This window comes from Nomascus leucogenys, chromosome 22a (genome assembly GCF_006542625.1).
Source record: "Nomascus leucogenys isolate Asia chromosome 22a, Asia_NLE_v1, whole genome shotgun sequence".
NCBI lineage: Eukaryota > Metazoa > Chordata > Mammalia > Primates > Hylobatidae > Nomascus > Nomascus leucogenys.
In genome coordinates this window covers 14236182-14250342 of record NC_044402.1, presented here as the reverse complement: position 1 = coordinate 14250342, position 14161 = coordinate 14236182, and the positions used below count along the sequence as shown (strand labels likewise).

Here is a 14161-nt window from a genome sequence, read left to right as displayed (position 1 = left end):
GATTTTTTTGTGGAAAACCTACAAGTAATTTAGAAAAGAAAAACTTTAACACAGTAATGACTAGGTCTAGCCTAAGTATGGAAAAGCGCAATAATTTTAAGTTTCTATTGGACAAATGACTCAATTTATGGAAAATCAGAAATACTTTCCATTTTGCTCATGACAACAAAAAGAAAATATCAATTATCCTATGACGGAGAATGGAGCAAGCACACAATAATGGCTGACCCCAACTAGAAGTCAACACAAAAACATTCATGTAAAGCTTGTAGATAAACTATAATTGAAACTCTTTTTTTTTTTTTTTTTTTTTTTTTGAGACGGAGTCTCGCTTTGTTGCCCAGGCTGGAGTGCAGTGGCGCTGATCTCGGCTCACTGCAAGCTCCGCCTCCTGGGTTCACACCATTCTCCTGCCTCAGCCTCCTGAGCAGCTGGGACTACAGGCGCCCACCACACCTGGCTACTTTTTTGTATGTTTTTAGTAGAGACGGGGTTTCACCGTATTAGCCAGGATGGTCTCGATCTCCCGACCTTGTGATCTGCCCGCCTCGGCCTCCCTAAGTGTTAGGATTACAGGCGTGAGCCACCGTGCCTGGCCAAAAATATCTTTAGGCTAAAACTAATTTTCATTTTCTTTGAAATAAACCTTCAGGCTAATAAAGCAGCAAATTCAAGTAGACAGTAACATGGGAGTTTAATATGGCTAATAGCACTAAATCAGAGCACTGTTGTGAGAATTATGTAAGTCAATATAAGTAAATTGCTTCAAGAGTTTGGCACATAGTAGGTACTCAATAAATTTTGACTTATTATCCCTATTTAGATGTTAGAAGAAATGTTAATAGACTAAAGATTACTGACAGTATTTCACAAATATCCTGGAATTTTTTCTAAGTCCATGGTGTGTGTGTATGTGTGTTTGTGTGTGACAGGGTCTCCGTCACCCAGTGCAGTGGCATGATCACAGCTCACTGCAGCCTCCACCTCCTAGGCTCAAGTGATCCTCCCACCTCAGCCTCCAGAGCAGCTAGGACTACAGGCCTGTGCCACCGCACCAGCTAATGTTGGTATGTTTTGTAGAGATGGGGTTTTGACATGTTGCCCAGGCTGGTCTCGAACTCCCGAGCCCACGCAATCCGTCGGCCTGGGCCTCCCAAAGTGCTGGAATTATAGGCGTGAGCCAACGCACCCAGCCTAAGCCCATTCTTTGCATTCAGTTTTCCTTACAGCCTAAATTTACAAGGGCACACCAGTAATTTAGTTAAGCTCTCCCTGCTAGATAAAAATTAGAGTCATTTTGTTTCAGTCATTTAACCTCCAACCTGCAAAATGGAGGAAGACAGATTTGTGGCTATTTCCAAAATGGTAAAAATATAAATGGAGGTTGGGCGCAGTGGCTCACGCCTGTAATCCTAGCACTTTGGGAGGCCGAGGCGGGTGGATCACCTGAGGTAGAGTTCAAGACCAGACTGGCCAAAATATTGAAACCCCGTCTCTACTAAAAATACAAAAAAATTAGCCAGGCATAGTGGCACATGCCTATAGTTCCAGCTACTAAGGAGGCTGAGGTAGGAGATTTGCTTCAACTCAGGAGATGGAGGTTGCAGTGAGCCACGATCGTGCCATTGCACTCCAGCCTGGGAGACAAGAGCAAAACTCAATCTCAAAAAAAAAATCTATATATATTATATATACTATGTATTATATATACTATAATAATATATACATGGAAAAAAGTTTCTTAATTATGCAGAAAAGCATACTTCTGATAGTACGACATTAAGCTTTTATATTTAAAAATATCTTAAAGGATTTTTTGTATAATGAATCAAATTAAACACATGATGTGAAGGTTATATGTATTATTTTTAATAAGGATTTCAATAAATTGATCTCAAATCTACATATGCTTTCAGCTGGGATGGGGGTCATGCCTGTAATCCTAATACTCCGGGAGGCCGAGGCGGGTGGACTGCGTGAGGTCAGGAGTTCGAGACCAGCCTTGGCAACAGGGCAAAATCCTGTTTTTATTTTTTTGAAAGTAAAAAATTAAAAAGAAATCTACAGATACTTTCATCTCATAAGAAGCTGATACTAAAAGCCCATACCTTCCAACATACTATGTAAAGTTTTCCAAATGTGTGAAAGATCTAGAGTAGGTTATTATGTGAGTCACATACAAAATTACACTAACACTTGACATTCAAATTGTATTTTAAGAAGCCAATAACTCAGGCCCAGAAAAATACACCCAACATTCAAAGATTTTTAAATGCCCCCAAAAGAAAATAATTTCTCTCCAGATTTAAGTTACTTTGGGTAACCGTATAACGTGTGGGCAATATACTCCAGATTACCACTTTCAATTTAAATAGAACATCAATGTTCCCAGAGTCTTCAATTACAGAAGGGCTAGTCTTGTTGGTTTTTCATGGAATTGGAGTTCTGGGTAGAGTCCAATTGAAGAAAATTCCTTGAAATTAGTTTGCAATAATTCAGATACAGAATCACTACAATCATAATAAACTGGCATCGTTAGCAACTGTAAAATATAAACTAATGTACCAAGAGAAGTGGAAGATAACTTACTTTCACGTTTGGAAGTAACAATTTGAGAACAGTTTTACCCCACTTGAGTATTTTAAGTGAAATTCACTGTATATCGCCAAAAACAGTGGCAATCCCTACAGAGAATGTCTTTTAAAACATGAAACACTCAGCACATGTGGAAAAAAGAAAAAACGTGAAACACTTATTTTCAAACAACTTAGTCTTTGAACCTTGAGGGCTGTTTCAAAATTTGTGAAGCATAAACACTAGGGAAGATCCGAAAGGTTTTAAAAATTATCTGTCAACTTCTCTGCACCTGTTAACCAAATTATGAACACCCATTTAAGCAATCAAAAAAAAAAAGCTCATATAAAATGATTCCAAATTTGCAAGATGTTTATATAGTGAGCTACATACAAAATTCTGCATTACTATAAAAAAGACAACCAACATTGGTGAACAAAAATCTCTATCTTCGCAAGAGAAAGCGTTTTCTCTTAGTATAGAGTTGCCAGATACAATGTTGCCAACCTTCAACAGGATCAGAAACATGTAGCAAAAAGATGTTTAAAAAGAAAAAAAAAGGCACAGCAAAATGTTCTTCAAAGTGTGAAAGGTCCAAGAACTTTCTTAGCTCCAAGCAAAGTTTCATGCCTGCTTTACAGATGTGTGAACTAAGGCAGAAGATCGGATTAATCAGTGTCTTTCTCAAGGTCACTCTAGTGCAAAAGAACAGCCCACTCCGGACTCCCTATCTCAGGTCCTCGACCTCTCCACACTCCAGGGCGGCACAACTCAAACACGCTTGGCTCTCCTCGTACCCAAAATGCCACCAGGCACTCAGAGAAAGGAAACATTTCAAGCGCTCTCCGGGGAGCTCCCGCAGGACTGGGGTACCTGGGGCCCGCCCTCCCCCGAGGTGGCTGCCCTCCCCCGCCGTCCCTCCGTTCTCGTGGAGCGAGCGCCATGCCCCGCAAGAACCAGGGAGGCGGCCCAGGGCCGTGGAGGCTGCGAGGGTCCCGCCGCGAGGGGCTTCACTTACCGTCGCTCTCAGCCCTGACAAGCAGGGACATGCCCTTCAGCCGCTCCACGTAGCCAGACGACACATGCCCGGTGCCCCGGTCGTCCCACTGCCGGTCCTCGTTGAGCGTGTACACCTTCACCCGCCGCCGGGTGTCTGTCATCGTGCCACCCGGGAACCGGGGCGGGGGCCCCGCCAGTAGACGCCCAGGAAAGGGGCCCTGGAGAGGCGAGGAGCGAGGCGTGAGGGCGCCCGCGAGCGGAGGGCTCCCCGGCCTCACTGCCGCCGCTGGGTGCCGCGGAGCCGCGCCGCCGCCTGCATGGCCCGCTCCAGAGACTGAGCTCTGGGCCGCCGCCTTTCCTCGCCTCCGGCTCCCCGGCGCTATTGTTGAGGCCTGGCGAGCCCGGCGCCCGGCAGCCCCGAGGGGGCCGCGCAGCGCTTCGTAGCCTCCCGCCCCGCAGCGCTAGGAACTCGGGGCTCCCGTCACTGCCCTGCTCCCGCCTCTGCCATGATCTCCGCGAAGCAGCTTCCCGCGCCGCCGCCGCCTCCTCAGGCCGCTGCCGCCGCCGCCATATTTTCCTTCCTTATACCTGGCCCTGCCACCGCGGCCAGTGGCTCCCTTCCGTTCCCCCTGTTTTAAACGTCAGAAGCCGACAGGCGCCTGATCCTGCTGCAACTGCTACCACTGCCCGGGAGACTCTGAGGGCCCCCGGCCGCCCAAGCGCCCCGGATAGTGGAAGTCGGTTTCCCTCCGCCGCCGTCTCTTCCGTCTTCCTCACACAGCCAAAACCGCCGCCATCTTGGTTCGCCCCTCAAAAGCGGCGCGCGGGGCCACCCAGGGAGCAGCTGCAGGGGCGGCTCGTAGCCCCACCATTTAAAGAGACAGCCGCGAGACCGGGAGCCTTACTGCGGCGGAGGCTTCCGACGGAGGCAGGAGGCGGGCGCGGAGTTGCCGAGGTGGCGGGAGCGCAGGGAGCGCAGGGAGCGGAGGAGGCGGGACGCTGATTGCGCCGGTGACAGCCCGAGGCTCCCTCGCGCCTCTTTGCACGCACCGTCGTGCGAGCGCGGGGCGGTGTGTGCGTCCGTCGCGCCCTGTGTTCGTCATCAGCCCCGCTCCAGGATGCGCGAGGGGCGTGGATCCGTTTGCGGCCTCTGCGCGCGGGCCCCAGCGCCTTGGCCTCGCGTCCGCCCGCCGCCGCCTTGCCTTGTTCCTGCTCCGTCCCAGCCTCTGCCCCTGCCCCTGGCCTGCGGACGCCGGGCAGCGTGGGCCTGGGCCCCTACCCGCTTCCGAGAGCATTTTCCCGGGGCCGCCTTTGTGGCTGAGTCGGGCGCTCGGGACCCACCCGGCGCCTTGCGGACTTGAGGGAATGAAATGGAAACGCTTCCGGGGAAGGTCGCGGGTGTGGGCGGCTAGGTCGGCGCAGCCTTGGGAGCCGCCATGGGTTGCGGACTGGCGTGGCCAGTGTGGAAACTTGGAACTGTTTGCGTTTTCTGGGCGTGGGACCGAGTCCCAAGTGACAATTGTAAAACTTAACCTTACAGCCCAGGCAAGCCCCAAGTGCTCTATTCCTTCATAACCCTATCAGAACTGCCAGCCTTTCTTGTCGGAAAAGGAACTTAAGGCGCTCACAAAAACAAATGCGACACTGTGTAATCGGGAGGAGTAATTCTCAGCATTAGGTAGTCCTGTGTTTTGAAGACCTACTTGATGTCAAGTATTGCTAATCTTCACAAAGGAGTATCATTCTCCTTCCTGTCATGCAGCTCATATGCCACCATTTTGGCGGCTTTTACCATTTGCCAGGCCTTGCCAGGTCGGGCTTGTCCGCTCGGAACATAATGCAGCCACACACATAACTTTAAATGTTGCACCAGCCACAAAAATTACGAAGAAACTGGTGAAATTAGTGTTAACGTTTTAGTGCGGTATTTTCAAAATGTTATTTCAATAATCAAATTATTAATGAGATGTACGTTCCTTATTTACCGTACAATGTCTTAAAAATGTGATATATTTTGTCCTTCCAGCAAGTCTCTGTTGGGATACTAAATTTTCATGAGAAGTATCTATGTTTAGATTTTATTGAAAAAAAAATTTTTTTTTGAGACAGAGTCTCGCTCTGTCACCCATCCTGAAGTGCAGTGGCTCAGTCTCCGCTCACTGCAGCTTCAACCTCCTGGGCTGAAGCGATTCTCCCATCTCAGCCTCCCAAGTAGCTGGGACCACAGGTGCGCAGCACCACTCCCAGTTAATTAATTAAATTTATTATTATTATTATTATTTGGTAGAGACGGGTTTCACTGTTACCCGGGCGGGTAGAGTTTATTAAATTTACAGTTGAAAATGTAGATTCACATATTCTGTTATTCCAATCATACTTAAAAGTTTTCCAAAAGCTGAATCAAGTATCAATTTTTAAATTTAGCTGGGCGCCGTGGCTCACGTGGTCAAGGAGTTCAAGACCAGCCTGGCCAACATAGTGAAACCCCGTCTTCACCAAAAATACAAAAAAATTAGCCGGTCATGATGGTGTGCTCCTGTAGTCCCAGCTACTCGGGAAGCTGAGGCAGGAGAATCCTTGAACCCGGGAGGCGGAGGTTGCAGTAAGCCGAGATTGTGCCACTGCACTCCAGTCTGGGCAACAAAGCGAGACTGTCTCAAAAAATAAAATAAAACAATAATTTAAATTTAAAAATTAAGTAAAATAAAAAATTCGTCTTGTAAGTCGCACTAGCCAAAATTTGAAGGCCTAGTAGCCACATGTGTCTAGTGGCTAGTTTTGAAAGGTTCGAGTGCTTGACATTGCCAGGAATCTTTTAAACCTGCAATGTGGCCAGGCGCAGTGGCTCACACCTGTAATCCCAGCACTTTGGGAGGCTGAGGCAGGCGGATTGCTTGAGGCCAGGAGTTCGAGACCAGCCTGGCCAACATGGCAAAACCCTGACTCTACTGAACATACAGAAATTAGCCAGGTATGGTAGTGTGCGCTTGTAGTCCCAGCTACTTGACTGTCTGAGGCACGAGAATCCGCTTGAACCTGTGGAGGCGGAGAGTGCAGTGAGCCGAGATTGTACCACTGCACTCCAACCTGGGTGTCAGAGCAAGACTCTGTCTTAAAAAAAAAAGAAAAAGAAGAAACCTGTAAAGTAACTGGTGTTATGCCCGTCTATTAGGAAGGAAGCTAATAGCAAGAACAGGGCTGAGGGGTTTCTGGGATACAGGACTTTAAGTTTTAAAATCCTTTAGAAGTTGGGACCTTCCTCCCCAACAACTTAAAATATAAAGATATAAACAGGGCGCGGTGGCTCACGGCTGTAATCCTAGCACTTTGGGAAGCCAAGGCCGGTGGATCACAAGGTCAGGAGTTCGAGACCAGCCTGGCCAATATGGTGAACCCCCCCCCGTCTCTACTGAAAATACAAAAATTAGCAGGGCACGGTGGCGCGTGCCTGTAATGCCAGCTACTCGGGAGGCTGAGGCAGGAAAATTGCTTGAACCCGGGAGGCAGAGGTTGCAGTGAGCCGAAATCGCACCATTGCACTCTAGCCTGGGCAACAAGAGTGAAACTCTGTCTCAAAAAAACAAAACAAACACAAAAAAAGATAGAAACGAGTGCTTGCAAAGACCAGTCGGAAACTCATTGTTCACAAACAAACCTGGAAAATTATGAAAACAAAGCAATCGCTTTTTCTTTAAAAAAAAAAAAAAGGCAACAATTTATTTATTTATGTATTTTGAGGTGGAGTCTCCCTCTGTCACCCAGGCTGGAGTGCAGTGGTGCGATCTCAGCTCACTGCAACCTCTGCCTCCTGGGTTCAAGTGATTCTCCTGCCTCAGCCTCCCAAGTAGCTGGGATTACAGGTGCCTGCCACCACATCCAGCTAATTTTTGGTATTTTTAGTGGAGACAGGGTTTCACCATGTTGGCCAGGCTGGTCTCAAACTCCTGACCTCAAGTGATCCATCCGCCTCAGCCTCCCAAAGTGCTGGGATTACAGGTGTGAGCCACCATGCCTGGCCAACAATTTCAAGTATTAGGGCATGAGAGCAATTTTGTCAATTTTTGATGCAATGAAGACATCAGTAAATTTATTCATGTGCTAATACTTATTTGATCCCCAAACCAAACATGAAATACTTTGTAGAAAATAATAAAGTAGGCCGGGCGCGGTGGCTCACGCTTGTAATCCCAGCACTTTGGGAGGCCGAGGCGGGTGGATCACGAGGTCAGGAGATCGAGACCACGGTGAAACCCGTCTCTACTAAAATACAAAAATTAGCCGGGCGTGGGGGGGCGCTGTAGTCCAGCTACTCGGAGAGGCTGAGGCAGGAGAATGGCGTGAACCCGGGAGGCGGAGCTTGCAGTGAGCGAGATCGCGCCACTGCACTCCAGCCTGGGTGAGAGAGCGAGACTCCGTCTCAAAAAAAAAAAAAAAAAAAAAAAAAAAAAAAATAATAAAGTAAATTAAGAAGAAATTATTTAGTAAATGGAATAAGGTTAAAAATTATAGTTTATGGAACATACCATAAAATATTAGATTTAAGTGAAATTTAATACAATACAATCTTAACAGTTCTATCAGTCTAGATTCTACTGGAGAAACAACCAGTAGAATACATCTACACAAAGATGGAGAGAGTTATCTCAAGAAATTTGTTTACATGATAGTGCAGTCTGGCTAGGCAAGTCTAAAATATGTAGGACAGGTCAGCAGCAGAGGGGAAACTGAGGCAGGAGCTGACACTGCAGTCAACAAATTCTTCCTCGGAGAAACATATTTGCTCCATTTTTTTTTTTGTTTTTTGAGACAGAGTCTCACTCTGTCGCCCAGGCTGGAGTGCAGTAGCACGATCGCAGCTCACTGCAACCTCCGCCTCCCCAGGTTCAAGCAGTTCTCGTGCCTCAGCCTCCCAAGCAGCTGGAACTATAGGTCTGTGCCACCATGCCCCGCTAATTTTTGTATTTTTAGTAGAGATGGGGTTTCACCAAGTTGGCCAGGCTGGTCTCGAACTCCTGACCTCAAGTGATCTGCCTGCCTCAGATTCCCAAAGTGCTGGGATTACAGGCTTGAGCAACCACACCCAGTCCTGATTTGCTTTTAAGACCTTTAGCTGATTGGATGAGACACATCCAGATAACTTGGGATAATTTTCCTTTAAAGTCAACTGGTTGTGGATGTTTAATCACATCTACAAGTACTCCCACAGCAATGCTTAGATTAGTGTTTGAATAACTGGGTAGTATAGCCTAGCCAAATTGCCAGAAGAGCTGGGTGCGGTTGTTCATACCCATAATCCTCGCATTTTGGGAGGCTAAGTGGGAGGATTGCTTGAGGCCAGGAGTTCGAGACCAGCCTGGGAAACCCTATCTCTACAGAAAATACAAAAATTAGCTAGGTATGGTGGTGTGTCCCTGTAGTTCCAGCTAGTCAGGAGGCTGAGGCAGGAGGATCCCTTGAGTCCGGGGGTAGAGGCTGCAGGGAGCCAAGAGCACGCCACTGCACTCCAGCTTTGACAACAGAGTTAAACCCTGTCAGTAAGAGAAACAAACACATGCAAAAAAATAAATTGCCACAAAACTAACTTACAATAACTTAATCATATTCCATGCACAAATGGTGATATGGTTAAGAAAATTCCTAATGGAATTCAATAAGGGAGGTTGCAATCACAAAAGGCTGAGATACGTTGTCTTAATGGTCAAGCATGTGGAGGATGGATCACCAGTCCAGGTCCTGCCTCTTAGCAGTTGTGTGACATTTCCAAACTTCTTCAGCTCTCTGTACCTCAGTTTCCTCATTTGTAAGATAGGAATAATGTTAACTTCTAGGGTTGTAAGAAATAAACTGATTCTTCATTCTTCCTGTGCTCTAAACATAAAGCTTTCCCACTGAACCTTTGTACCTTCACCTGCATGCATAACATAGATTTGTAAAGTATGTACTGGAAGGAGCCTGTTCATTATGTAGTATCTGTACCTATTTATGTTACTTACCTTGATCCATGTTGCATTCATCATTTTATAATATTGCCTGCCTTAGGTTTAAAATCCTGGAAAGGACAGGGACAAGGCTGCTGGCTTGTACGCTGCCCATATCCAGAAGGTGCCACCCACATAGATGACCTCTGTGTTTGCCAGTGAAGATAATGGTGTCTGTATGGTGAAAAGGGCATACCATCAGAAATTAGAGGAGTTGAGTCCTCGTTTTGGTTCAGCCACTAAGTTGGTGGTCTAGGATAAGACCTTAGCCTTTTTTGGCTTTAGTTTTCTAATCCTGATAAGATGACTTAAAATTTTTTAAAATTTATTTTTATTTTATAAATATATTTTTTATTGACACATAATATTTGTAAATATGAGGTACAGGTGGTATTTTGTTACATGCATAGAATGTGTAATGAGCAAGTCAGGGTATTTAGAATATCTATCACCATGAGCATTTATCAATTCTGTGTGTTGAGAACATTTCAAGTCCTCACTTGTAGCTATTTTGAAATGTACAATACATTGTTAGCTATAGTCACCCTACTGTGCTAGAGAACATTGTAACTTATTCCTTCTGAAACCACCTTTGCAAAATTATAAGAGTAAAAGAAATCTGAGGTAGTCGACTCCATCTTGTGTCTGACCCCCAAGCTGTCCTTTGTCATTCCTGGGCATAGGCCAAGCTAGCTTTGGGAGGAATTCAGTTTATAGTTTAACTTGAAAACAAGGACAATAACAATTCCTCCCTAAAACTAACCCCTTCCTTGTTCAGGGACAGAAAACTGCATTTTTAAGACTAATGAAAGGCCACAAGAATAGCATTATGGGAGGAGCATGAACTATGCTAAAATGTAGGCATAATTTCTATAATCCATTACTGCGCAGTAGTTCTGTGGCCGGAGGTCACAAGACTTGTGACCTTCCCAATTGCTCCTATAGATAACAACAATATTGTTGAACCTAAGATTGTTTTTTCTGAGATGTTTTTCAGACTGACCCCACCCAGACTCATGACTCAACTGGTCCTGTGACCCCACCCAGAGGTGGACTCAGCACACACCTTTATGATTTCATCTTCAAGCAGTCAGCAGCACCCATTCCCTAGTCTCCTGCCCACCAAATTGTCCATAAAAACCCTAGCCTCTGAGCCTTCAGGGAAACTGATTTGCGTGATAACTCCAGTTCTCACAAGTGGATAGCCTCTAGTCAATTACACTCTTTCTTACTGCGGTGCCGTGGTCTCAGTGGATTGATTTTGTCTGTGCAGCAGGCAGGAAGATTCCTTGGGCAGTTACATTTCTATTTATTATAACTGCATGTTTGCATGTTTTTTTTTAGGCAGAGTCTCACTCTGTCACCCACGATGTAGCGCAGTGGTGTGATTTCAATCACTGCCTCAGCCTCCTGAGTAGCTGGGAGCACAGGTGCTCTCACCACCATGCCCAGCTAATATTTGTAATTTTTTTTAGACACGGGGTTTCACCATGTTGCCCAGACTGATCTCAAACTCTTGAACTCAAGCGATCTGCCCACCTTGGCCTCCCAAAGTACTGGGATTACAGGCGTGAGTCACTGTGCCTGGCTGTTTGTACCCATTAATTAGCTACTGTTTGTCCTAACCCTTAACGTCCTTCCCAGACTCTGGTAACTATCATTCTACTCTGTGCCTCTATGAGATCAGCCTTTTTAGCCTCCACACCAGTGAGTGCACGTGATACTTGTCTTTTTGTGTCTGGCTTATTTCACTTAATATAATGACCTCCAGTTCCGTCTATGTGGCTGCAAATGACATGATTTCATTCTTTTTTATGACTGAAAAGTATTCCATTGTGTAAATATGCCACATTTTCTTTATCTATTCTTCTGATGATGGACACTGTTGTAAATAATGCTGCAATAAACATAGGGATGCATGTATCCCTTTGAAATTGTGATTTCCTTTCCTTTGGTTATATGCCCAGTAGTGGGATTGCTGTATCGTTTGGTAGTTCTATTTTTAGTTTTTTGAGAAATCTCCATACTCTTCTCCATAGTGTCTGTACTAATTTACATTCCAACCGCAGTGTATGAGAGTTCCCTTTTCTCTGAATCCTTACCAGCATCTGTTATTTTTCTGAAACGATGATGATTTTTAAGGAAACTTCTAGCTTTCAGATTCTGCTAAGTGTGCAATGATGGTTGTAAGAACAATAGAAATCACTAAATCTCCCCATAAAGGTGAATGTCGATATGACCACACATGAGCATTTTTATGACATTCATTAGAACCTTACTACAAAGCACCATGTTTTATATATGTGTGTATATATATATATATATATATATATATATGAAAATAATCACCAGAGAAAATACTCAACAAAATAGGTATTCCAACAATCATCTCATCCTTTTTTATCCTATTTTCCTTTTTTTTCTTTGAGATGGAGTTTTACTCTTGTTGCCCAGGCTGGAGTGCAGATCTTGGCTCACTGCAACCTCTGCCTCCTGGGTGCAAGCGAGTCTCCTGCCTCAGCCTCCCAAGTTGCTGGGATTACAGGTGCCCGCCACCACATCCAGCTAATTTTTTGTATTTTTTGTAGAGACGGAATTTCACCATGTTGGCCAGGCTGGTCTCGAATTCCGGACCTCAGGTAATCCACCCGCCTCAGCCTCCCAAAGTGCTGGGATTACAGGCGTGAGCCACTGTGCCCGGCCTTTTGTCCTATTTTCCTAAGTTATGTACATACTTAATTTGCAATGTAATATTTGTGATAAAATTATTAAAGAAAAATTATTCATGACGCTATTAAAGATGATAAGGCAGACTTTATTCAAAGGGAGCCATGGTGATACGTATAGGGACCATTGCAATGGGGTCTCACAGTTGGGGAGAGAGATTAGACTCAACTGTGTCTCCAACAAGGATGAGTGAGGATTTATCACCAAGGAGCAAGGTGGGAGTGGGTGGAAAATTACTAAGAAGAAACATGAAGGATAAGGGGTTTCTGGATAAACCAACTTGATAGGATTATTGCTAAAGGCAGATCAGCGTGATAAGATGTGGAGGCTGGACAGATATAAGCGTGGAAGATTTTTCACTAAACCAATTTATCAGGATTCTTGCTCAAACTGGATTCAATAAGGACAGAAAGAGAAGCCCAAGGTAGAGCCTAGTGCAGGGAGGACTCAGAGAAGCCTGACTGAGGTTTTGGTCAAAGGAGAGTGTTTGTCAAATGTTGAAGTTTCCCTTATCCTACCCTGAATATAACGACATTGGGAACAAATCAGAAAAGAAACATAATTTTAGATAAAAGCTGGAGCAGCCACAAACTAACAGCTTAGAACTCACTATCGTTCACAATTCATTCCTTTATATGTAGAAACAACCTCACAACGTGTTGACAAGCAAGTCTTCATAGTTAACAATAATCAAAACAAATGGGAAATATATTTGTGAAGAACAAAGCGAATCAAAGAAATTCCTTAAATCTGTCATTCAGCTAGCATGCTTGGGAATTATTCAAAATACTGCTAGGTTTGGTACAATGGTTCGTGCCTATAATCCCAGCACTTTGGGAGGCCAAGGCAGGGGGATCACTGCTTGAGCCCAGGAGTTTGAGAGCAGTCTGGGCAACGAAGTAAGACTCTGTCTCTATTAAAGTAATAATAATAATAAATATATAAAATGCTTCTGGGGGGCTGGGCGTGGTGGCTCATGCCTATAATCCCAGCACCTTGGGAGGCCAAGGTGGGTGGATCGCTTGAGGTTAGGAGTTTGAGACCAGCCTAGCCAACATAGTGAAACCCCATCTCTACTAAAAATACAAAAATTAGCTGGGCATGGTGGCATGCGCCTGTAACCCCAGCTAATTGGGCAGCTGAGGCAGGAGAATCGCTTGAACCCGGGAGGCAGAGGTTGCAGTGAGCCGGGATGGCGCCATTGTACTCCCGTGCTCCAGCCTGGGTGACAGAGCAAGACTCTATCTCAAAAACAATTTTTTTTTTTTTTTTTTGTAGAGACGGGGTCTCACTTTGTCGCCCAGGCTGGTCTTGAACTCCTGGACTTAAGCGATCCTCTTGCCTCATCTTCCCAAAGTGTTAGGATTACAGGCATGAACCACTGTGCCTGGCCTAAAATGGCAAATTTTATGATAAGTATATTTTACCATGATAAAAGAAGTCTACACTTTAGAAGCTGAATTCTGGTGGTGATATTGAAGACAGAATGAAGAAGGTCAAGACCGGAGTCCGGGAGGCCTGCCTGGACATGATGTCCTAGCCAGCAAGAGATTCTCAGGAGGGCCTGCACCAGCACCAGGGCAGAGTTTTGGAAACAGAAGGGTGATGACAGAGCTATTTTAGATATACAGTCAAGAAGAATAAGACACTCAGTGACCACTGAGGTGAAGAGGAGTCATGGATTTCTAATATTTCCAAGTCACATGACAGAAAGAATATGGGAAAAGGAACACAAAAGAAAATTTGATAGAAATAAGTATAATTTACAAAATGAAAAATACAAAAGCAGTTTTAATTAAAGGATTGTGAAGCAATCATTGCCTCTTTATCTAGGTGCAGTGCAGTCAACTCTGTTCTGTATTATTTGCAGGACCAAAGTTCAT

At 45.1% G+C, this 14161-nt stretch overlaps 1 protein-coding gene across 3 annotated transcripts in view; it reads right to left on the bottom strand.

Moving 5' to 3' along the window:
- PPP4R3A (protein phosphatase 4 regulatory subunit 3A) overlaps positions 1 to 4573 on the bottom strand; it is a 53360-nt gene extending 48787 nt beyond the window's left edge. Inside the window, exons 1-2 of one of the 3 annotated variants that reach the window (XM_030803042.1) lie at positions 4479 to 4535; positions 3593 to 3791 (exon numbers count right to left, since the gene is read on the bottom strand). In XM_030803042.1, the coding sequence (XP_030658902.1) occupies positions 3593 to 3734 (142 nt within the window). In that variant the 5' untranslated portion in view covers positions 3735 to 3791; positions 4479 to 4535. Of the gene's footprint in view, positions 1 to 3592 lie in introns of all 3 variants that reach the window. The other 2 variants (XM_030803041.1, XM_012498222.2) reach the window with 2 other exon arrangements.
- Positions 4574 to 14161: the final 9588 nt, after the last annotated feature.